The 24357-nt window shown below is 38.7% G+C and overlaps 2 protein-coding genes across 3 annotated transcripts; both read right to left on the reverse strand.

Moving 5' to 3' along the window:
* Positions 1-7649: 7649 nt before the first annotated feature.
* On the reverse strand, positions 7650-11644 carry LOC122083627 (protein FAR1-RELATED SEQUENCE 5-like). 2 transcript variants are annotated; one of them, XM_042651493.1, is made up of 4 exons: positions 11043-11644; positions 10791-10863; positions 8091-10513; positions 7650-8009 (listed from the first exon to the last, which is right to left on the reverse strand). In XM_042651493.1, exon 3 carries the CDS (start codon positions 10482-10484, stop codon positions 8208-8210), a length of 2277 nt encoding a protein of 758 aa, XP_042507427.1. In that variant the 5' UTR covers positions 10485-10513; positions 10791-10863; positions 11043-11644; the 3' UTR covers positions 7650-8009; positions 8091-8207. The 2 variants fall into 2 exon arrangements, with proteins under 2 accessions (XP_042507427.1, XP_042507428.1); XM_042651494.1 differs by lacking the exon at positions 10791-10863.
* Positions 11645-12883: 1239 nt separating this feature from the next.
* LOC122084716 (anther-specific protein LAT52-like) lies at positions 12884-14433 on the reverse strand. The gene is made up of 3 exons (XM_042653159.1): positions 13884-14433; positions 13728-13786; positions 12884-13609 (listed from the first exon to the last, which is right to left on the reverse strand). The coding sequence occupies exons 1-3, from the start codon at positions 14035-14037 to the stop codon at positions 13403-13405; spliced, it is 420 nt and encodes a 139-aa protein (XP_042509093.1). The 5' UTR covers positions 14038-14433; the 3' UTR covers positions 12884-13402.
* Between the last annotated feature and the right edge of the window lie 9924 nt (positions 14434-24357).

Here is a 24357-nt window from a genome sequence, read left to right on the forward strand (position 1 = left end):
GATATTTGCCTCCAAACTTGGACACCAGGATCATCGGGGCATGTCAGCTGATATTGGAATAGAAAAATATAATCTCACTATGGATCCCAAATTTTAAAACCTTGAAGGGAATGTTAAAGCAGGTTGAAGTGGTGAGGAAGCACATGAATGCTTCTGAGTTAACTGTTCATGTGGCAATGGAGAGTGCAATTGTTTAACAGGATTTATGCATCCAAAACAGTTAGTTGAAAAGGCTTAACTGAATAGAGTCGATGAAAACTTAACAAAGATACTACCTCATATCAACTGTGAATTCCTTCTAATTTAGAGAACATTAAACTGAACTTAAATAGTGGAGCACAAGAAGAGCTCTATGTCTGGGTTTGAAGTTTTTCATCTTGAAGGCATATCCTTGCAATTACAAAGCCTATCTTGCAGGTTGGCAGAATCTATATAAGTATCTTAAATGATTGGTGTTGACTGAGCTGACCTCTTCGGAAAGATCTGAGCCTGCTTTGAGAATGAACAAGGCACTCCTTGTCATCAACAGAATGGACCAATGAGTTCTTTGGGTGTCTTGGGCCATTTCCCTCTGGTCTGTTCGGCAAAATACAGTCCTGCTGATTTTCTATTTACTTCCCTCTTTGGCAAGGATTTTGTTGGATAACCTAGAGGGGGGTGAATAGGTTATCACTAGTAGATTTAAGTTTTTCTTTTTTAATGCCCTTATTTGCGTGATTGCAAGAAAGAATTGTGGGATATAAATAATAAACACAATCAAATAAGTACAAACTTCTCCCTTATGCCTAATGTAAGATTGGGTCACAAGTGATCCAATCCCAGGTAGAATCTTTAGTCAATTCAATAAAAATAAGATAGTATGACAAATAGTATGAACAAAACAGAAAATAAGAGAATAAAGGGAAGAATGGGGGTAGGGGAATAGGATGGGTCGAGCATCTCACTCTTCCCATGGGCATCTCACCCAAGTTGTCTCTCACAACACTGCATCTCACAGTTTTCCAGCACAAAGCTTTCTTTTTTTTCATTCAATCAAATTCGTATTCAATGTTGTAGCCCCTTACAAACTTATATAAAAGATTCAAAACTGACTCAAACACTAAAAAGGAAAGGCCTAACCCAATCCTTACTAATTAAGAAACCTAAACTGACTAGAAAACTGAAATAAAAAAGAAGATAGACTCAAAACAGGACTCTAACTAAATTAATGAATTATATCCCGTTTTCCTACTTTCTACCCATATTTTAGGCCAATTAAAGTGGCTCAATACAAAGAAAACCAATGGGATCAAAGGCCCAACACATACATAACCCAACCCAAGGCTTCTTTCCAATAAAATAAGCCCATTAAATGTATTATCTATATCAATTCACCCTCTTAGAAAAAATTCGTCTTCGAATTTTGTAGAGTGCGAGGGTGATTATAACATGGTGCACGTCCCTCTTCAAGCAATGGTAGCTCTTTGATAATAAGGATGTAGTCTAGAATGTGAGGAGCTCGATCTTCAAGATACTTTAATAGGATGACGAACTCCACATGCTCAGCTTCAACAACCTCAAATGTATCCATGGGATCATCCACATCAATGCCTTCAACCACTGGGTTCTTGACCTCCACAAGTTCAATCTCAAGCTCCTTAGGATTTTCCTCTTAGTTGTTCATAATAATCACAGTTGTTGTAGTGTCAAGTTCCTCAGTCTCAACCTCATATTCCATTGTTGCAACCTTGTTGCTTTTGAATTCTTCCACATGGGTCTTGTTGATAGGAACAACAATGACTAGCTCTTCTTTGACAATAGGAGTTACTGGAATTTCTTTAACACTAAACTCAACTTTTGACTCTAGTTCATTGGTTGGTGGTGTCTTCTCATGTTGCTCCTTTTCAATTTGTTGCAACATAATGGCCACGTGGTCTAACAATTCCTTCATGCTCTTGTCATCTGTGGGTGGCTTTTGGGGTATAATTGGAGGAAACTCTGGTGGAGAAAAGTACATACTCTGTTCACGTTTAGATAGGTACATGCCCGTCAACTCATACTCCATCTGCTCCCAAGTTCTAGGCTCCTATCCTTGAGCATGAAGTTGCCTTTCACGGATTCTCCATTTGATTCAAGCATAACCACTCATTTGGGAGCGAAGTCGTTGTGTCTTTGTCAGGTTATAGGAATCAAAGTAGACGTTCAATTCCTATACCCAATCAAGGAACATGTATGAAGTAATTTTTCTCTAAAAATCACGCGGCTCCATCTTTGGTCTGGCTAAACTCTGATACCAAATAATGTAAGATTGGGTCACAAGTGATCCAATCCCAGGTAAGATCCTTAGTCAATTCAATAAAAATAAGACAGTATGACAGATAATATGAACAAAACAAAAAATAAAATAATAAAGGGAAGAATGGGGGTAGGGGAATAGGTTGGGTCGAGCATCTCACTCTTCCCTAGAGCATCTCACCCATTGGAATCTCACTCAAGCTGTCTCTCACAACACTACATCTCACAGTTTTCTAGCATAAAGCTTTTTTTTTTCTTTTCATTCAATCAAATTCGTGTTCAATGTTGTAGCCCTTTACAAACTTATATAGAAGACTCAAAACTAACTCAAACACTAAAAAAGAAAGGCCTAACTCAATCCTTAACTAATTAGGAAACTTAAACTGACTAGAATACTGAAATAACAAAGAAGATAGACTCAAAACAAAACTCTAACTAAACTAATGAATTAAATCCCATTTTTGTACTTTCTACCCATATTTTAGGCCCATTACAAAAAAAAACCATGGGATCAAAGGCCCAACTCATACATAACTTAACGCATTTCCAATAAAATAAACCCATTAAGTGACTTATCTGCATCAATGCCGGTCGCTGTGAGCTTGCTAGATCAGTGATCCAATCTATGTACCTTCTCTCGTCTGGTATTTTCATTCTCCCTAGTTCCACCATCAAGGCTATCGAGTCCCTCCTTTGTTCCTTCCTCTGGAAATGAAGTGATTCTTCCAAATTCCTTCACCTTATCAGTTGGGCATCGGTGTGTCTTCCAAAATCTGAAGGTGGTCTCGACCTGAGAAGAATCAAGGATGTTAACACTACAAGTATTCTCAAACTTATCTAGAGGATTGTTTCTAAACACAACAGTATCTGGATTTCTTAGGTTTACTTCTCCCTCATTAAGAACGATTCCCTTTACCTCCTCTAATGCTTCTTGGGTTTGGCGCAATATTCTCAGCATTAGGTCCAAGGTTTTAGAGGCTATCCATTACTCTACAGGAAAAAGCTCCTCGGCCTCGCTCTGGCTCGACCCCTGGCATCCTTCCAGGGTGCTCCTTTCAGTTGTTAAATTGTCTACTCTGGATTATGTCGGTCTGCCAGTGTCGATGTAACTTATATTGACGGTGTTTGGTCCCCTCCCAACTCTCCCCCCTTTGGTAGACATCTGGTTTTCCCTACCCCCTCTCCCCTGGGTCACCGTGGCAGAAATGACAAAATTTCCTAGCTCCCCTCTTCCTCTGGCTTATTCAAATCCGCCTCCACTTAGGATTTCGTCTGTTCTAAAAACCCCCTTGTCCCTTAGCATAACATCATTTGGTTCGAAGGTCACATTCCCCACCATAGTTTCACTGCTTAGCGAGCCATTTCCAACTGCTTTCCAACGCAGTCTTTCCTCATCTATAGGCACATTCAAGTCCCCTCCTCTTGTTGCCTTTACTGGAATGGTACTGAAGATATTGACCATCTTTTTTTCTCCTACCCGTTCTCCACAACCATCTGGAAGAGGGTCCTTAGTTGCTGCTGGCCCTCTAGAAGAAGAGTGCTCCCCCTCAGTAGAGAACGGATCTAGGTTGATATGACATTTGTTGGTTCATCCATTTGTTACACCACTAGAATGCTCGCCTTCTGTGCACCATCAACCATATATGGATGGAGACTGGAGAAGAATCCATGTAGATGGACCTCCAACTCTCGCTCTTTTGATAAGATTTGGAATGCCATCTACTTTGACGTTAGCTCCAAACTGGCCTCTCTTTGCCTCGGCCTAGTTAGAAATTCCCCAAAGAACAGGCTCATTGTTGTCTCCTAAGGTCTCCCTTATGCCATTTTCTCTCCCCACCCCCTTAGCTGATTTTGTTCCCCCTTTGGTTGGTAGCCTTTTTAGTAATGAATTTATTTATTCATCCAAAAAAATATATACCTAAAATCACTGCCAGCACCAATAGGAGCCTTATCGACTTGGTTGTTAGGAACTCTATAATTGGAATCTTGGTCACCATCATCTTTGACATTAGATCTACATCCCTATGAAATAAATGAAAGCAGATGTTTCAGAAAAAAAAAATTAATTCAACTGAACAAATCCACAGTATATTTGGGATGTTATACATCACCTTATTCTTTTTAATTGCCCATATTTATATAATAATGTAGTAAGAATTAACACTGAATTGTTGAATAATAGTAGATATGTTATGGCTGAGCAAAAAGGGGCTGATTGTAACAGCAACGATGAATTAAGTACATATGGGTAGGGGAATGCATGATAAAACTGTATATCAATAAATCAAAGTTGGAATGATTAATATGGGGGTGGGGGGGAATCTGAGATACAATAGCTAGTATCACAAGTCTTTATTTCTATCTTGAACATCTCCACCTAATTTTGAGTTTTGTAGGGTCCTTTTTTTTTTTTTTTTTTGGGGGGGTGGGGGGAGAGGGGGGAACTATTGATCGTGATTGGTAAACATATGAAAAATCACGATGCCTTCCCAATTTTCAATTTACTTTCAAGTAATTATAATTTGAATCATCATAAATTTATCTTCTCTACAGTAATGTAGTTTTGACCTGCTTGAACAATTCATTGGTGAGACTTCAATTGGAGGCATTGCTTGCTGAATAATCGAAGTTAGCTAATGAGAATGCGAACCGAGGGAAAACTAGTGCCTTCACCAACTAGTGGAGTACCACCAACAAACCTCTCATGATCTCTCAACCTCTTTCGATCAAGTCATACATGGGATGTGCTTGGGTTTTTAGTCTCCACCACCACCAACTGTAGAGGAGGCAAATGAGTATACTGATGGTTATAGTGATAATTTCTTCTTTTTTTATGAGGTGGTTATGGTAACAATATACCTTTACAAGTTGTGTAAGGCTATTTATGGTCTTAAGCAATCGCTCAGAGAGTGCAATGGTTTTCTACTGTTCCTACGGTTTCACCACCTCTACCAGCCTCTTCCTTTGGTGAATCTCCACCTCCTTCATTACCTTTTTACTTACTAGTCGCGTTGCGTAAAGGTAAACGTCCATGCAATCAGATATCTATGGTTGTATATCCTATAGATAAGTTTGTCTCTGTGCCACATCTTCCTTCTTCTATTCATAGTCTTGACTTATTATTGTCCGAATCTACTATACTCAAGTATCATTCTGAGCACTTTGTCTTCCTGCCTGGAAGGCTTCTATGGATGTTGAAATGGATGCCCTTTTATCACCTAATACCTGGAGTTTGCTAGATCTACCTCCTGGGAAGGACTTGGTTAAGTGTCGTTGGTTTTGCACTATTAAGTACCTACTTGATGGCTCTGTTGAGCGGCTTAAGGCCCATCTGGTTGCCAAGGGCCATACTCAGACCTACAAGGTTGACTCTTTTGAGACTTTCTCCAGGGCTGAATTATGTTCACTTGCTTATATCTCTAGCTATTAACTTTGATTTGCCACTGGTTCAGTTAGATATAAGGAATGTGTTTTTGTATAGTGATTTATTTGACGAGGTTTATGGAGCAACCTTCGGGTTATGTTGCTCAATAAGAGGATAGTACTCAGGTTTGCAGGTTGTGTAAGGTTATTTATTGCCTCAAGTAGTTGCCCAGAGCATGGTTTGACAAGTTTAGTGCTATAGTGATGTGGCTTTTCACAATGCTATAGAGATCACTTCGCGTTTGTTCACCGATGCGGAGGTAAGCTAGTTGTCTTGGTTGTCTATGTGGATGACATTATCATTTCTGGTGATGATGTATTTGGTATTGCAGACGTGAAAACCTATTTACCACAGCATTTTCAGACCAAGGATCTAGGTGATCTCCACTATTTTCTTGGTATTGAAGTTGTGACAAGCAAGAAAGGTATCAATTTGTCTCAAAGGAAGTATGTTAGATCTCTTATCTAATACTGGGATGCTTGCATCCAAGTCTGTGGACGTTCCGAAGGATCTTTATTAGAAGTTTGGTGTTGATGATGGTGACCCCCCTCACAGTCACAGATATTCATCAGTACAGAAACTATGTGAGAAAATTGATATATCTTACAGTTAACAGGCCTAATATTTCTTTTGTTGTTGGAGTTCTCAGTTAGTTCATGCAATCTCCTCAGAAAGCTCATTAGGATGCAGTTGTTTAAATCCTTCGTTACTTGAAGGATGCCCTTGGTAAAGGGTTGATTTAACATCCTAATAAGTATATGGAGTTAGTTGCCTATTTTGATGCTGATTGGGCTAGTTCAGCCAGTGATCGTCTTTCCACTACAAGGTATTGTACATTTGTTGGAGGTAATCTAGTTACTTGGCGAAGCAAGAAACAGACAAAAATTGCCAGGTCAAGTACTGAAGCAGAGAACAGAGCCATGGCTCACACTACTACCGAGCTAATGTGGCTCAAATCTCTTCTTCATAAGATGGGTTTTCCAGTGCCTACTCCTACGAAGATATATTGTGACAACCAAACAGCTATATATATTGCCAGCAATCCAGTTTATCATGAACGAACCAAACACATTGAGGTGGATTGTCATTTTGTTCGAGATGATGTTGATGGTTGGAACTTCGTCTTCAAATCAGCTAGCAGATATTTTGCCCCTAGTTTTCATCATTGTTGTACCAAGTTGAGCATGGATGATTTGTATGCTCCAAGCTTGAGGGGAAGTGCTAAAGCTCTTGGTGAAATTTTGTCCTGTTGAGCTTAATATTCTAACCCTGTTAATTTTTGTTCCTTTTCACTTATTGTAATATGTAGGTTAAGGGTATTTTAGTCCCTTAACTTACCCCCCTTATTTGGACACACACATACAGTATGTGTGTGTGTGTGTATGGAGTAGCCTCCGATTGGTCATAACACACTATCGTAGGCTACCACCCACATATGGTTCGGTAGTCTCTTCTTCTCTCCCTCTCTTCTTCTTCTTTCTCTCCCTCTTTCTCTTTGTTTTCTCTTGGTTTGATTATTTAGATTCTGATTTGTAACAGTCTCGAACTGATATATTTGGGTTGTCAACATCTCTCAAGGAGTGCAACTTTGAAGAAGAATTCTAGATCTGTATCACCATTTTTCTGATATCAATTTTGATAAGAATGAGTAGAATTTTAATTAAGACAAAATTGAAAACTTAAAATTCATTAGTGGCTGATGCTTAATGGTTACTAATAAAAATGACTTCTCCTTCTGGTTAGATTTTTGTTGAAATTTAAAATCCATTCATGTTGAATACTGGGTTTAGCTGTTGAATGGACAACCCTATTTTATACACAAGTACACAACTCCCTACTGCTCCGTAGGTAATTGTTTACAGATCGGAAAATATCAAACACAAAGCTTACATTTTCTTTTGAGCTCCTGGTAAAAACTATTGATCTAGATTTTATAGAAGTGTACTAATAATGCAAAATGGATCAATCACCATTGTTTGGAGGGCTGGATGGGGGTTAAAACCCACTTCTACATGTGGGAAACGAAAATTCTCTCAGCTCACACATATCAAACATGTCTTACTACAGGGGGAAGTAAATGCAAATATGATCCATGTCATCCCTATCACTCCAAATGTGTTTCTAAGTAAATACAAATATGATCCGAATCATGAAAAGCAATTTAAATTTTGATTAAGGGTAGCTATAACATTAGGAAGAGGGCACAAGGATGGTTGACTCATTCCATCATTTCCTCTGCTAAAGTGTGATGCACCATAGATGATGAGGCTTGGGAGGAAAATTGTTGAGGCTGGGAACAATCAAAGGATCCCTACACAAAGCCAATACCACAATTAATATAGGGGACTGGAATCACATGTAATAAAATGTGTATTGTTTAACGCAATGTTACCATTAATAGTGAAGTAAAAAACTATAGTTGTTCTCCATTTCTTGAGGTCCATCCAAAGGATTCCATTGTACTCAATTGGAGGGTGCCCTTGATTGAAGTTCTTGAGAAGCTTGAGAATTAGTTGTAAGAACTTTTATCTTTCTCTTTCCTTTTTGTTCCACCCAACTCTTCAATCTTTTTTGCACTAAGACCCTCACTTGACACAGCTAGATGTGGGGCATCAATGTAAATATTTTCAAGTTGTTTACACAACTCATCAACAACTTTGTTTACCAAAGCATATCCTTCTGCTGATTTAGATGCTTGTGATGCTATGTTAACTAGTTTAGGGCAAAGAAGCCTATAACATTGTGTACAATCCAAATGAACATTTTCTTCAACTTGTTTTCCCTTATTATCTTCCACCAGCATACTTCTTGCTGCCCATGTCCATCTCCTCAAAATATAGGCTTTAGGAATAAACTTAACATCTAGCACATCTAGAATTTTCAAAGCATGACAACATAAAATGCCAAATGTCTCAAATTTCCTGCAGCTACATTCAATCATAGCCTCAGAGGGGTTACACAAGACTTTAAAATCCCCTTCTTGCTCAAATATAGCAACTACATACTCAAGCAACGCATTACTTTCATTCCGAAATTTTATGTAGCAAGCTCCAATCCAGTTATACTCCGCTTGAAATTCTTCAAATATCCAAGGAGTGTAAACTTCTCCTGCTTGTTTCATTACGGGGGACTTGTAAAACATATTTCTTGGCACCTTATTTTTTGCATCGAACTCAGCCTTTAACTCATTATCACGTTTCTCATTCACTATTCTTTCGAAATGCTCAAGAAATTGCACAACATCCAAATTGGATTTCAAGTAATCCTTCAAGTCTCTATTCAAACTTTCACTAAGCTGTGTACTCTGCATTCCTATGGTGAAGATCTTCTTCATATAACACTTAGCCCATTTCTCTTTTAGCCCATAAATACGATCTAACCATGAACCATTTTTAATTTCATAATCATTGCGCAATTTTTCCCATGCCTTTTCAAATTCTAATTCCCCTCCATAATGAAACATACAAGTTTTGAAATCTTTCAAAAAACTTGTTCCATCCTTCATCAAATTCCCTAGATGCTTTATGCCATTTTGCATAATGTGCCAAGTACACAATCCATGCCATATTTTAGGAAACACCTCAGCTATTGCCCTTTCCATTGCATCATCTTGATCAGTAAAAATGGTTATAGGTTTCTTTTGTCCATGAGCTTCCAAGAATGCCTCAAACAACCATTTAAAAGATTCAGTTGTCAAATCATAGAGCAATGCAACCCCAAATATGACAACTCCTCCATGATGATTAAATCCAGCAAATATACTGAAGGGCCTATATTCTTTGCTGATGCAAAATGTAGTATCAAAGGTAACAACATCACCAAACTGTGCATAATCTATTATCATCTTCGGATCGGCCCAAAATATATTTGTTATTTGTTCTTCATCATCCAACTGCAATGAGTAAGTAAAAAAAGGATTAACCTTAGTTTGTTTGATGAAGTACAATAACAAACTCCCGGATTCACCATAAGATAAGGCACGCTGACGTTTAGTTCGGAGATAATTTTTATCATTTTCTTGGGCGTGCCCATGGTTTTGTCTCCTGCCTGCGTGCCTTCCGATGTACTCAAATGTGGCGTTAGGTTTAATTCCAAAATCATCAGCCAAATCAATTTCTGAAGCATGTACATCTAAAAGTTTCTGTTGTGACCGCATCATATGAATGGTAACTGGTAGATGAAGAAGGTGATTATGCTCTTCAACAAAATCACGACATTGGTATTGTCCATTATCCATAATCGCAATTCCCATGCGTGCAGGACAGTCGATTCTTGTCTCTGCTCGAGGTTTCTTTGTAGCCATACATCGGTTGTCTTTTTTCCGATATCCTTGTTTACTACAAACGAACATTCTCGAAGTTACGATTGTCTTATCTTTTCTGCTCCTATGTGCATAGTTTCTCCTAACACTAAAACCCATCCTTGCTCCATAGCTATTGTAGAAATCATATGCCTCATTCTCTGAATTAAACTTCATGCCTATCCGAGGCTGATTCTCAACATCCAGACCAATGTCTTCATCTCCCATAGTTTTCTCTCCTTCTTGGTTGATAGGATGCTCAAAATTTAGACCGATGTCTTCATCTCCCATAGTTTTCTGTCCTTCTTGGTTGATAGGCTGATTCTCAACATCCAGACCAATGTCTTCATCTCCCACAATTTTCTCTCCTTCGTGGTTGATAGGCTGCTCAACATCTAGACCGATGTCTTCATCTCCCATAGCTTTCTCTCCTTCTTGGTTGATAGGCTGATTCTCAACATCTAGACCAATGCCTTCATCTCCCATAGTTTTCTCTCCTTCGTGCTTGGTTTAACCTAGACATAGGCAATGCTCCATTAGAGAGGGAAAGATAGTTGAAGATGCAATAAATCAAAAGATTATAGAAAGGCAAGATGGGTCATGTCAGCCAAAGAAATAGGCAATGCTGCGTAAAGACTGTTACCGTTAAGCCTCTTGGTCAAATTCAAAGCTCATGATTAAATTCACACAGAAAAAATCTCAAAAAATATAATTTCCTGATCAGAAAGAAACCAAAAAGCTTAAAATTAAGAAAAAGAGATAAGGAAGGGACAATGGTGTGTGGTTTCTTACTTTAAGAAGATTAGTCGAGTTCCCTATACTTGAAGAAACCCGATTCTCAGATAAGTTCCAACTTGAAGTTCCTCTGAAACAAGACCATACATAACTTCAATATTCTACATTTATTTTCGTTTTCATACAAAGAGTCTTCTTGATTCTCCTATTATTACTTCTTAAGATCACAATTGAAGCAAAAATGAGCCATTAATGGAGAACCCAGACAGACAAAGCAAGAAATTCAGATGAAAGAATCGAAAAGCCTACCGATAATCGCAAACAAGAAGTGCACAACGCCCATTTCAGTGGAGGAAAGAACTGGAAAAGTAAGAAGATGAGGAGAAACTAAACTCAGTTGATTCGCTTGTTCTGTTCGCCGCCCTCTGGGAAGAAAACAAGTTTCTCTGTGAGAAAGAGAGAGAGAGAACCTGTAGCAATGAAATCTACTGCTGCTTAAAGTCGTCGTTGTCCGACGGGAGCAGTGAAATTGCTGCCCCTACGAGTGGAAAAGCGTTTCTCTGAGAGGAAGAAAACAGGCTTCTTTTTCCTTTTCGTTTTTTTTTTTTTTTTTTTTTTGAAAGTACCCGAGTGGCGTACGCCCGGAGAAGAGGCTCTACCTCCCGTGTCTGGGCGTACGCAACACCATCGAATAGCGTTCACGTCAGCACCCTTTACACCCAAACACACATAGGCGAAGACCCAAGAGTGCCCCATGCGCTGTGTATTGAACTTGTTTTGTCTCCTTTCCGTACGTTATGACTCCAATACATTATCGAGAGCAATGAATCTTCACGTACATTATCACGCCCAGTTGTGTTTGGATGTAAGAAAAGCCAAATATTAGGACAGACTTCTTTATCCTTATTATTAAATGCTTTAATCAAGCTCATATTCTCCTTTGTCTTGTCCAACAGAAAACAAAAAAAATAGGGCCCATTTGGTATCGTTCTAAAAAAATGTTTCTGGAGTTTTTTCGTTCTATTGGAACAAAAAAATGAAATCTTCTGTTTGGTGCACTTATGGTCCTTTTCTGTTATTTTGGAACAAAAAGTGGAAAAAAAAAACTGAAAAAACGAGATTGGACGAAACTCCAAAATGGAATTCCGTCTTCCCAGTTTCGTTTCATTTTACAAAAAAAAAAAAAAAAAATTCCCGATAAAAATCTGAAATTTTGAAACACCATTTTTTCGTTTAAAACTGTGTTTTGACACAGAAATTAAAATTTTCGTTTTTGACACGAAACGACGTTTCTGGAATAGAAATGATACCAAACGGGCCCTTAGGTTACTTCTCTTAGGCTTTACCGTTGCAGAGGAAAAAAATGTGTAGCAACAAACTATTCCTCAATATTTAATCCTAAAAACCTAGTTTTCTTTAGGGGGGGGGGGGGAGTGGAGGCCGCAAGTGGGCAGAATTCCATTGCCCTAAATAATAATATATATAAGAAATATTTTTTATCTGGGAATGTAGGCCCTGTGCCCCTAGCATATTCATTCCAGCATCGACCAGAAGGGTCGTAATGGTCATTTACACCCCCACGTGTCTGACGTAGGGGTGCGTCCTCCACAGAAAACGCATCCCGCACAGAAAACGCATCCCCATAATATATAGGAGATATCATTGGCCTTGGAGTCTTGAAGTGAGATTGCTAAATATAAGTGTGAGCATTCATATACATGTTTGTTGAACTTGATCATTCAAGATTCGTGTATGTAATACCGCTAGTTTTTTTTTTTTTTACTTAAGAGGTCGTTATCATTACAATATGTGTGTGTGTGTAATCTTGGCATACAATGTTTCGTTGTAGATGGAAGTGGTATCTACTTTTCGAAAGTGAGAACTTTCTATGAGCATTGTATAACTATGATTAGACGGAAATTTTTGAACCAATGTTAGATTTGTAAAATATTTATAAACTCTTTTAATACATGATAAGTATATAAGTATTATAAAAGTGTTTTGAAATTTTTCATGATCCATCACTCATTGAGACTCTAATATTTAGCCGTTCAAGGGATTAGGGTTTTTGGCGGTGTTTGTTTCTAAGCTCGAATACCCAATATGTAATGTTGATAAGTGGAGAGGACTAAAATAAAATTAAGAGAAAATTGCATTACCATCCCTGAACTTTGGTTTTTATTCAATGCCACCCCTGGATTTTTTGAAACATCAAAAACACCCCCTATTAATTTAAAAAATGCCAAATCTATCTCTATCGTTAGGCATCCCGGTAAAGTAATAGAATAACTGTTAGTTATTTTATTAAATGCCCAAAACACCTCCACTCAAGTTGATTTGACCACCTTACCATTGTTCCTTCTTCTAAACCAAAACCAGCAACTACTGCCTTCGGCTAAGTTCGTCCGCATCACTCCCCTCCGACAAAGGTTCGCCGCTACCATTCCCTTCGGAAAAGGTTAGTATTGAAGGGGTCAATGTAATTCCAGTGGGTTTCCCTTCTTTGTTTCTTCACAGGCGTGAAACAGAGGGATTTCAATTGGGAGTTCAAAACCCAATGTTCTCTCTGTAAACACAAGCATTTCAATCATCGAATATGAAATTCATGGCTTCTGCATCTCGTTTGCGCCTCAATTTTTTTCTCCATTGCTGTTATTTCTCATCGATCCTTAGCCCAGACTCTTCTCTCGAGACCCATCACGCCCTAGGCTCTTGACCTTGCAGTCGTTCTGTGGGCTACTGATGAGCACCGTCTCGCAGATCTCATCCTCGTGGTCATCTGGGATTGTGATCTTGTATGCCCATGTAGCATCTGTCACTCCGTTGACGTTGTACACCACCTGGAGTGAGTCCTTGTCCTTGCATTGAACCCTAACCTTTGCACCAGCCATTGTTAAGGAAATTATTAAATTAAGTGACCATAGCAATCCAAGTAGGAAAACCAGTCCAGTAGCACAAATCATCCAACATGGGAGAGGAGTAGAAGAGAAAAACCACAGATTTATTGTATCCATAGCAGAGATCTACGAAAAGGGTACTCGTAACCCTCAGATCTGAACCCTAATAACATCTAAAAATCCATTTTGGAAAACCTAACGCAATGAAAGAGGAAGAAGAGAAAATTTAAGAAAGAGAGAGAGAGAGAGTTACCAAGCATGTAAGTGGTGGCAAAGGTTTCGAAGCCGCATCGGCAGGTATCACAGCAGACCTTGCCCACAACGACAAAGGAGTTCCTGACGGGGCGACATGTGCTCACGAGGGCCGGAATGACATAGAGAGCAAACAGCATCAATACTCTAGGCATGGCTATCTCCTGAATATGTATAACTGTGTATGAGATGAGATTTAGAGGTTGGGGAATAGGGTTTGCTTCTTTGGGTGATGATGATTGAATTGAGGATCCCTGAACTGAAGAGAGTAAAGTGGAATCTGAAGGGTTTGGAGTGGGGATGGGTTGTGGCGTTTATAGTTAGTGTGGTGTGCACTATGCAGTGCAGGCTGCACTTTCGTCGGTGGATCACATACATGTAGTGTCTCTGTGACGTTTGTTTGGTTTTCCGTGGATGCGGAGATCGGTAAAAAAAAAATATCATTATCTGTGGTAGACGCGAACCTTCGCTGCAGGGGAGGGGTGCCAACGAACTACGCCAGAGGCTGGAGAACCGGTAACTGCAGGTTTTGATTTAGAAGGAAGGGTAAAGGTAAGGTGATCAAATCACCTTGAGTGGGGTGTTTTGGGAATTTAATAAAATAACTAATGATTATTCTATCATTTAACAGGGATAGATTTAGCATTTTTTATATTAATAGGGGTGTCTTTGATGCTTTAACATTTTTTATATTAATAGGGATAGATCAGGAGGTGACAATGCAATTTGCTCTAAAATCAAAATTTCCATCACTTGTGGGTTAAACGGTTACATTTTGCTTGTAATATCCCTATGTGCCATAATAGACAGCTGTGCAATCGGTCTTTGGATCAAACCGCTTGGTTTGATCACAATCGTTGGTTTTAAGGAGGCATGGATAAAAATATGATGCCTATGAGAAACCCTAATCATCGCCCTGTGAGCTGTAAATTCAGGATTGAGTGAGATTACAAAGGAAGAGAAAGTCTCTTCTCCGTTAGGATTTTTCATCGAAGCATTTTCCATCGGGTGATGATGAATTCAAGTGTTGCATTGCATTGGAGGATTTGCCTGTGTGAATCTCAAGTTAACCCTAATTCTTCTTTGTTAATTGATTGGCAAATACCCTAACACATACGAGGAGGCAGTCCCGAAGATCAAAATTTGATTTGGTATTCTGCATTGCCTATCTGAATAAGATGATAAAAGGGCAAGCTGCCCTAGATAAGGGTTTGATTCAACTGCCACAAATCACTTGGGAGGTTTGAGATAACTTAAGACACGTTTGAGGAGTCTCTCTCTCTCTCTCTCTCGCTCTCTCGCTCTCTCTCTCTCTCTCAATGTGAGTAGAGAAGAGAATTCTGTTATCTTGAATAGAATATGCAATGCTATTTCATTTCCAATGCAAGATATGGAGAGTAAGTTGCCATGGTCAACCATCACACTCTCACAACCATGATAAGGCTTTAAATTAATCAACTTACCCACATCGATCACCAGTCATATGTGAGGTTGCACCAGTGTGTGTAAACCACTCAGCATCTTTGACATCGCTGACACTCATGGCAGCTAGAGGAGTAGGGATGTCACTTGGCTGGAATTAGTGATTGAATTCATAGAGCAGTGTGGAAGGGATAGTATCTCCTTCTGCTCGCTTTTTGACATCTTGATTGGGCTGTTGAGAACTAGAGGATACTCCATTATTTCCTTTGTTGCTGGACTGGATGAAGTTACACCCCTTGCGCATGTGGGAGGTTGTATTGTAGCCAAAAGTTTGATCAGATCTAGCACCATTGCTCTTCCCTTTTGCGAAAATTATTTTTAGAGCCATTGTGTTGCCTATACAGATCATCGACTTTGGCGCTATCGCTTACAGGTTTCCCTATGGCACTATCTCCTTAGTCAAAGGATATTAAGATTCTTTTCCATACTAGTAAGAAGATGTAAGTGATAGCATTCTCCCTCTGGTGACACTTGAGCATAATCATTCTTTAAAGCATCCGTCCCAAACATCATCCGATGTTTCAAGTCCTACAACAATACCCAAAACTTCCTCCAGTAGGGTGGAGGTTTTCTAGGCCTGAAGAAGCTTATCAAATTGCAGTCATGCCACATGGTGAGGATTAGAAATCTCTTTATCCATCCTTGTTAATTATGGTGGAAGCAGGTTTTGGGGTAGACCTGTTGATGAAGCCTCCTAGATCTTGTCTTTCAATTAACCCAACAATTTGAGTCCTCCACAACAAACAATTAGTCGGTGTTAACTTCATAGACACAAAGTTTCCGACATTCAAAGGAGGGATAAGGAAATGGAGTGTTGCAGGTCGCGGAAGCACCATAAGAGAAGAGAAGATACTCAAGAGAAAAGAATGTCCAATGAAATTTACCTTTAACAGGCTCTGAAAGCAAGATAACTTACACTTTTGGTGAGTCTCTCTCACTCTCTCTCATTGTGGTAGTAGATATGAGAGTTCCATTATCTTAAATTGAATATAGAAAATATTACGTGCATATCGATGACTTGTTGCTTATGAAAGTTAGGTGGAGGAGAATCCTTCCCTACATGCATGTTTCAGCCATGTAGAAAGATGGTGGATCCCTTTCCTAATGTGTCTTGATCTGTACTTCTATGGCATGATCAATATCTACAGTATATAGAGAGAAAGAGAGAGAATGGATCTCCTTCATTGTGTGTTTTGATCCTCCTTTCTTTTTATGGTATGATTAATATCTTCGATAGTATGAACTGCTGATCACCACTAAAGCAAGGGACTTCGCTGCCTTGCCTTGGAAACAACTTTGATTTGAGTCTCTCATGCTGCATCAGCAGTGTGAAACTGTAATAAAGATGCAGTCTTCCCACACTCCCCCCCACCCCCAACAAAAGATAAAAAAGGGTTGAACTTGTTCAAGAGAAAGGTCATTTAATTCAAATGGATAGACATACTCTGCTTTATCCAATATATATCACAAAATATTCAGCATTATGGATGTCACACATGGAGTGATTTTTCAAATCCTTGCTTCTTTTTCCTCCTGTTCAAGAATGTTCAGATCCTATTATTTATGGCAAAAGAGTAAGTGCAATACACACTTGGCCACAAGGTAACAGAAAGAACTGCACATTAAAATAATCCAGAGGGATTCCAAGAATGACCTGTTGCATCACTTGTTGCATGTCAAAATTGTGAAATACTTTCATAAAACTCAATCAGTTGATTAAAAAAAGACACATGGACTTATTCGGTCAAGTATAAGTTTCTGTGAGTTTTGTATAGTTGAAGTAATTATGCTTCTCTAGTGGCTTTGTTTTTATTGTTCAAATATCTCCAAATCTCTTCAATTCAAGGCCAAATTGTTTCAATATGGAAACATTAAAGAATTATGTTCCATCAGTAGTGCCGATGAATTCTTTTCTTAACACTAAAGAACCTGATATTTTTCAAAAGAAAAGAGGGGGTGGGGGGGAGAACCTGATAGTTAACCCATACCCAGTGCATATATATTGATAGCTTGGTTCTTATTAATTAGTGGAAACAGATATAATAGAAGAAACTGTTTCCATATTCTGTTGCATAGGTGAATGCTGACAAGTGGGAGAGAATTAGTTTGTAAGTTGGAACATAAATTTCCACAGAAATCTAATCTTCATCCTCACAAAGAAACTGAGGGACGTGAGCAAAAGAAACAGAAGTAGTGGGAGGAGGGTTTGTGAACATAGTAAACAATTACTGGAAGGTGAGTACATCCCCCAGGCCTTGGATCGATTCCTTCTTTCATCCTTAAAGAAATGAGGGGAGCAAAGAAAGAATTCAAATAGACCATCACATCCAATGCAGATGAGAAAGCTCTATTCAATACTTCATCCTTCAGTGCCAAGGCCTTTGAAGTTCAGTGATTTAAGACATCTTTCAGTGCGTATGCTATTTTATAAATTCATCCAAAAGTCAAAAGAAACAGAATCTGTATGCTGATGGACTCTGCAATTAATAAGAACCAACCAATTTCATTTAAAAATAAAAAGAAAAAAAAGAGAATCTTCCGAAGTACAAGCTCTATTTCACCAAATCAGGCATCTCCTGGCATCCAAGTGAAGATTTACTCCATGAGATATCTTTTCTCTGAAGGTATCAGTGTTTTCTCAGAGAACTTTCCAGTATCATTGTGCTTTCAGCCTCAGGAAGATTTTTTTTCATAACCACCACCAAGATGGGAAAATTGACAACCAACAAGAACAAATCCAAAAGAAATATCATTGATTCCAATGTACAAAAGAATTCCATGTCAATAAGCGCACATATAATATGTTGATGGGAAGTGCTTCAGTAAAAACATTAATTCAGTTCTTTTCGCAGACATATCAGTGTCAGCAATGACACTGAGGCTGAAAGCCTATGAATGGTGTCTTATAGTGTTGCAGAAAAGAAAAGGAAAAATGATTTCCCAACTCTAACCTGAGTAAAGCATTTCGATCACAGAATTGCCGATGGTCTCTCAGAGGGCTCCATGAGATGCATACAGTAGATACAAAGCCCTTGAAGCCGGTCAGTCCTGCTGGAGATTTCCATAAAGTTTACCAAAGTTGGTATACTCTTGGTACTGTGGAAACAAGCAAAAATACAAAGTTGAGCACTTGGGTCCTTCCACTCTATTGTTCTATGCTTGTACTCCATGTTAGACCATCTTGCAGGCTTATACACTCTACCAATTTATTTAGTATGTATTACTGCTCAGGATTCAGATTCACAGCAACTTGAGGCTTTTTGGCATTTCCTAGCCGCAAGGAATAATAGAATGCCCTTCAGGAGCAAGGGATGACGGATGGACTGAGACCATGTTGTGGCTGCTTTTGAGGCTTTCCAACAATTAAGTCTGGTCTTTGTGAAACCTATGGGAGCTATCTCTGCAATGTCTATTATTCATGAAGACATTTTCTCTTATGCAGAAAGCAAGAGAGTGGCTATGGTGATTCTCCCATTCCACAAGCGCCAAAGAATGGATGGTTCAATGGAGATGATATGAGCTGCTGTCAGATTGGTGAATCAAAGAGTCCTTGAACGTGAAAGATGCTCTGTCAGGACACTTCTGGATCGGGGCTTTGGTGGAACAACCCTGTACATATCTGCTAGCAATGATGTTTTTTCTTCCAGTACTGTCTTATTCTTAGGAGGATGTGATGATCGTGAAGCACTTGCATATGGAATGTACATGTCTGAACTCTCTCCATCTCTCCTCTTTTTTCGGTGTTTACACTGTTTGGGGCTCTTTTTCACCTTGTTGATTGAGCATAGCTTGAAAGTGCCCCAATGTCGCCTAGTACGTGAGTGCAACAATTACTGGACGGCCTAAGGGCTCTCCCACTGGCCCTTGTGCTGGTGCAGGAGTCACGTTCCAGGACAGAGAACTCTTCCCCAATAAAATAAATCAGTGACGTGGGATCGTCCATTGATTTGATCTTCTAGACATGCAAGAACTATTCATAACTAATGGAAATTAAACTGAAGGGAGAAAGAACTTTGCCAGTCTGGTGTCTCCCTAAACTGATACTGTGAAACTAAAATGCTGGCGAGGAAAAGGGAAGAACAGAGAAGGCAATATTAATGGTGCTGTAACCATAACTAAGAAATTAATGGTGCCGCAAAGGCCTAAGAAACATAACCTCACTCTTTTTGTTTTCCATTGGACATGGCAAGAGGGAGGAGAATATGAGCCTGACTTTTAGAAGCATATAATTGTTGTGGAGTCCTAAAGAGGAGAATTGAGTGTTTGAACTACTAGCTCTTTGTGTCTCAATCCTAGTATGACTCTCACACTCTTCCTCTGTTTCTCCTAACTTGTTCCTAAACTCGTATGTAGTCATAGACAAACTGGGACACACTTTTTAAATTCTATGTTAGTCGCTCCCTCCCTCCCCTGTATGACCAGTTTGCTCGAATTTCTCCTCCTCCTCCTCCTCCTTCAATCCAAACTCCAAAGCTAAGTTTAATGGCGTCAACCACTTCAGTCCACGTATTTCCACCACCTTTGGTTGCAACTTCTAATGGAATATTTCAAGTAATCCATTTGACTATGCGCTTCCTCTTGCCTTTCTGCAAAGAGTGTCTAATACAGTGAGGCTCTTGGATGGGAAAACTGAATTCAAGAATATCTTGCTATGACCCAAAGCTGATGTCCCAAGTAATATTCCACCCTGCAATAACCAATCAAATATAGTGAAACTCATAAAATGTTACTTATAATGGAAGAAAACCCATGAAGTATATCACAGAAAAACAATTAGGACAGAATGACTTACAATTATCTCTGCAATCAGAGGAAGGCAAGAGTGCATGTGATGAAGTCGACGAGGCACATTTGCAGAATGGCAAGAAGAAGTGCATAATCCAATGGATTACTTCCTTGAAATGTTTCATTAGAAGTGACCACCATAGGTGGTAGACATACGTGGGTTGAAGTGGTTGAAGCCATTGAACTTAGCTTTGGAGTTTAGATTAAATAAAAGAAGAAGGAAGAGAAATTTGAGCAAGCTAGTCATACAGGGGAGGGAGGGAGGGAGGGAGGGAGGGAGCAACATATATGGAATTTTAAAAGTTTGTCCAAGTTTGTCCATAACAAATTAGAAAACAACAACTGCCTAATGCAGTTGGTGAGTTGTGGTGCACAAAAAGCCCATGCTCACTAGGATTGAGACACAAAAAGCTAATAGTTCAAACTTCAGACACTCAATTCACGACAATTATATGGTTCTAAAAGTCAGGCTCATATTCTCCTCCCTCTTGCCATGTCCAACGGAAAACAAAAAGAGTTGAGGTTATGTTTCTTAGGCCTTTGCAGCGCCATTAATTTCTCAGTTATTGTTACAGCTCCATTAGTATTGCCTTCTCTGTTCTTCCCTTTTCCCCGCCAGCATTTTAGCTTCACAGTTTTAATCTAGGGAGACACGACTGGCAGGGTTCTTTCTCCCTTCAGTTTATGGGTAGTTCTTGCATGTCTAGACGATCAAATCATTGGATAATCCCACGTCACTGATTTATTTTATTGGGGAAGAGTTCTCAGTCCACAAGCGTGACTCCTGCAATAGCATAGGGTCAGTGGGAGCACACCAGCCACACCTTGAAGCTCAACAAGGTGATGATTTCCACCTTTCATGGGGCTACAACGGTCCTCTCTGTCTGGATGCAGCTCCTACATTCTCAGTCAGAGTCATTTTTTCCCTTATTTTATTTTTTTTGGTGGGTACACTATTGATTATATGAAGCAAAAAAATAATTTTCACATTACTTCTAAGTTTTTAGTCATTTGACTAGGAGAGTTTTTTTCCGTTAAAAGAAAAATTTGGTTATGCATATCACTTAAGTCTTTGTTCAACTGGCATGAAGTTTGCAATGATATTTGAGTTTTTCTGGATGTTGCTTTACGACAAAAATAATTACTATATTGCTTTTACAACAAAAAATAACTATTGTATGGGGTCTGGTTGCATGGATCCTTGCCTTTCAATTAGCTCTATTCGAGATCCTACTTGATATTTTTTACCATTTATTTTATTAGATTTTTTTTATGCAATATTTATTTTATATGATTAATATCAATAGTTGTCTTGTTAAAGGAAGATGATTTTTTTGTACTAATAAAATCTAAAGTGGGACATGGAAAGTCAAACCCAGTTTCATAGAACCATCGCTTTGTGGTTTGCTTAGAAATGCTTCAAATTGAAATCAAATTGGTAAAAAAAAAAAACTGCCCCCTCCCCTTTTTTTTTTTTTTTTTTTGACATAGCCTTTCAAAGTTTCAAAATGTTTCTCCGGGGGAGCTATGTCGGGCCATGGTCGAATGTGGGTGTGGGTCTCTACACCTATATATGGGTGTACAAACAATTCAAATGTGTACACGGACACTTGTACACATATAGACTTATTTGTATATGTACAGATACACTCATTCGTGGAAAGGTGCGCTGTCTATATATTTTGTAGACGATCTGAAAATTTGACGAGACATGAACAACATTACAAAGAGAGCTTCTGTTCTTCCTAAGGGTGTCAATTTGGGACCAAAACCAGGGATCGTCTCGGAACCATCCCATTAAAACCTAATAACAGACTGTCCCATTAATAAATGGGACGACACTAGGATATGATTATACTGGAATCTAATTTTGGTACTGAATAATAAATGGGACCGGATGGTTCTAGGATGGGATTCCCAATGGTACCAATAACAAATACCGGTTAGGTATCAGAACCGCCAGTACCATTTCAGAGGGGTATATTTCATGTTCTTGTATTTAAGTTTCATGATTTTAGTTTGATGTATTTTAGTGTTCTTTTTTCTTATGGATGTTTCTGTTGATGGATCTTTAGTTTTGCTACTATAAACTTGTTAGATGATGATACTAAAACTATATAGGGGCTTGTTTATTTGTTCATCATTAATTCTTAGTTATTATTTTGAGAAGCTTACATGTGATCTAAAAGAGTATAAAGAAGTAAAACTTTGAAATTCATCATGGTTTTGTATTCTAATTTTCTTTCTAAAGTAAGTGACATAATCCTAGATCTCATGATAATGAAATGATCCACAACGCTAATAATGGAACCATCTCATTATGAACTCTTAAAGCTCTTCTCCCTATTCTACAGTGCCTAAACCCATTTAAGAACCAATTGAAAATGAAACTGAAAGAAATCTGATCAATTGCCCATCTGGTCATTGTTGGGAAATTGGATCGCAAGTTGTCATTGTTGGCAACTAAGAGCAACTAGGAAAATGGTATATTAGTTCGGCCTAGTTGAGAACTCACTAAATGGTTCATGGTTCAATAATATGGTTCAGCTGCATTATGAGGTGAGGACTCGTGGAATTATTTGATTAATTTCTATGGCTGCAGGTTTCAAGTTTATTCAAGCATTATGGAGTTAATACTTCAACAGCTTAGAACAATGATGTCATTAAGCACTATATAGTTTATAATTTCAGCAATTGTAAGAAGTTCTAGTACGTGGACAGAAGTATGAGTTCTTAAGTTTTGATGGAATTGGGCTCTTGTACACCTGGACAACAGCCCTATATATGGCATTATTATATGATATACAAAAGAGGTTCAGAAAAATAGAGTTCAATCATGACTCTATTATTGAAATGTAATTTCGGCTAGAAGTTGTAAAAGTGATAGGGAAGCGCTGTTAGCAGTCCAATAGGAGTAGAACTCCTTTCACACAGGTGTACATCTCCTACGCTTATTGCTGTGGTGTTTTTGGTTCAACAAGGAGGTTATACAATCTGATTTTAAAGAGGATTCCTTGATGATATGTTTCAGTTTTTCATTGGACAGCTAGAAAGTAGTTAATTGAAGTGGGACGTTTGCTTCATGTGCGTGAGCTGCCGCTAATCAACAAATTGGCAGAATTTGAAATAGAAAGAGAGTTTCAAAAGATGAGGATTCCTCGTTAATTGTGGACTGTTGCTATCAGAAAGTCTTACGGTTTTCAACCTCTATTTTGATACGGTATCCTTAAGTCGGTTGCTATTGAATATTATATAAGATTGAAGGGGTCATCAGTCTCTGCTAGCGCTGCAAAACCGAAACAGAAAACCCTTGGCAGCCTTTCTAGAGAGAAATAGAGAAAGAAGGGAGAAGTAAGTTCAATGGCTATCACACTTTGCCTTTATTAAGCGTGCAATGGAGACTCGATTGTGAACAAGAAAGAAAGGTTACTAGTTTGCTACTATGTTGATGGTTTAAGCATGTTCTTCTATACGTCAAGCAAGCAACCATCAATGGGATTACACAGGCTAAGGTAATTCCTATCTGAAATCCCTATTTTGGTATTCTAGAGTCTGTTGATTGTTAAGAAACTCTAAATCAATGATGTATTGAGTTGGGATTTTATTGATTTAAAATTGTGAACCTAGCAAGTTGGGGCTTGTCTAGGGTGAGGGGTTGTTGCCCTTGTCTGAGTTGCATCTCAGATTGAAGTAGGGATAGGTTCCTAGACCGCTGTAGCGGTTGAAAAAGTTGAGTATTGGAAAAATACGAAACCCTATATGGGTATTCCTCCGTGGAGTAGGCACTCTGGCTAAACCACGTATATATGGTGTTATTGCCTCGCATTTATTTTTCTACATATATTTGAAGTGCGTGTTGTGCAGAGTGGTGGGACACTATCTGGTAGACCCAGCCACATTGTGGTGTGAGGTGGATGTGTCATTGTTTGCATGATTAGTAATTACGAGATTGCCCCGGCCAATCTAGAACTTGGAAATTAGAAGTTTTTGTTGGGTTACAATTAAGGAAATTTTTGGAACCACTGATTCACCCCCCCCCTCTCCGTGTCAACCTGGGAACATCAGTCATTTTTAATTGCATTTGTGTTACTTATTGTATTTATGTTGCTTATGATATCCCACCTTGTATCTATCAAGACCCTCATGTCACAAATTAAGAAAATTGTCTCGAATCTTTGAATGACAGTAGTAGTCATGAGACTTGGTAT

Source organism: Macadamia integrifolia, chromosome 7, assembly GCF_013358625.1.
Source record: "Macadamia integrifolia cultivar HAES 741 chromosome 7, SCU_Mint_v3, whole genome shotgun sequence".
In the NCBI taxonomy this organism is placed as follows: domain Eukaryota; kingdom Viridiplantae; phylum Streptophyta; class Magnoliopsida; order Proteales; family Proteaceae; genus Macadamia; species Macadamia integrifolia.

Coding starts and splice junctions, on each gene's coding strand:
- LOC122084716 (XM_042653159.1), bottom strand. CDS start 14,037: ATGCCTAGAGTATTGATGCTGTTTGCTCTCTATGTCATTCCGGCCCTC. Junction 13,787..13,883: donor TGCCACCACTTACATGCTTG/GTAACTCTCTCT, acceptor ATTAGGGTTCAG/ATCTGAGGGTTACGAGTACC. Junction 13,610..13,727: donor ATGGATACAATAAATCTGTG/GTTTTTCTCTTC, acceptor GCTGGTGCAAAG/GTTAGGGTTCAATGCAAGGA.
- LOC122083627 (XM_042651494.1), bottom strand. CDS start 10,484: ATGGGAGATGAAGGCATTGGTCTAGATGTTGAGAATCAGCCTATCAAC.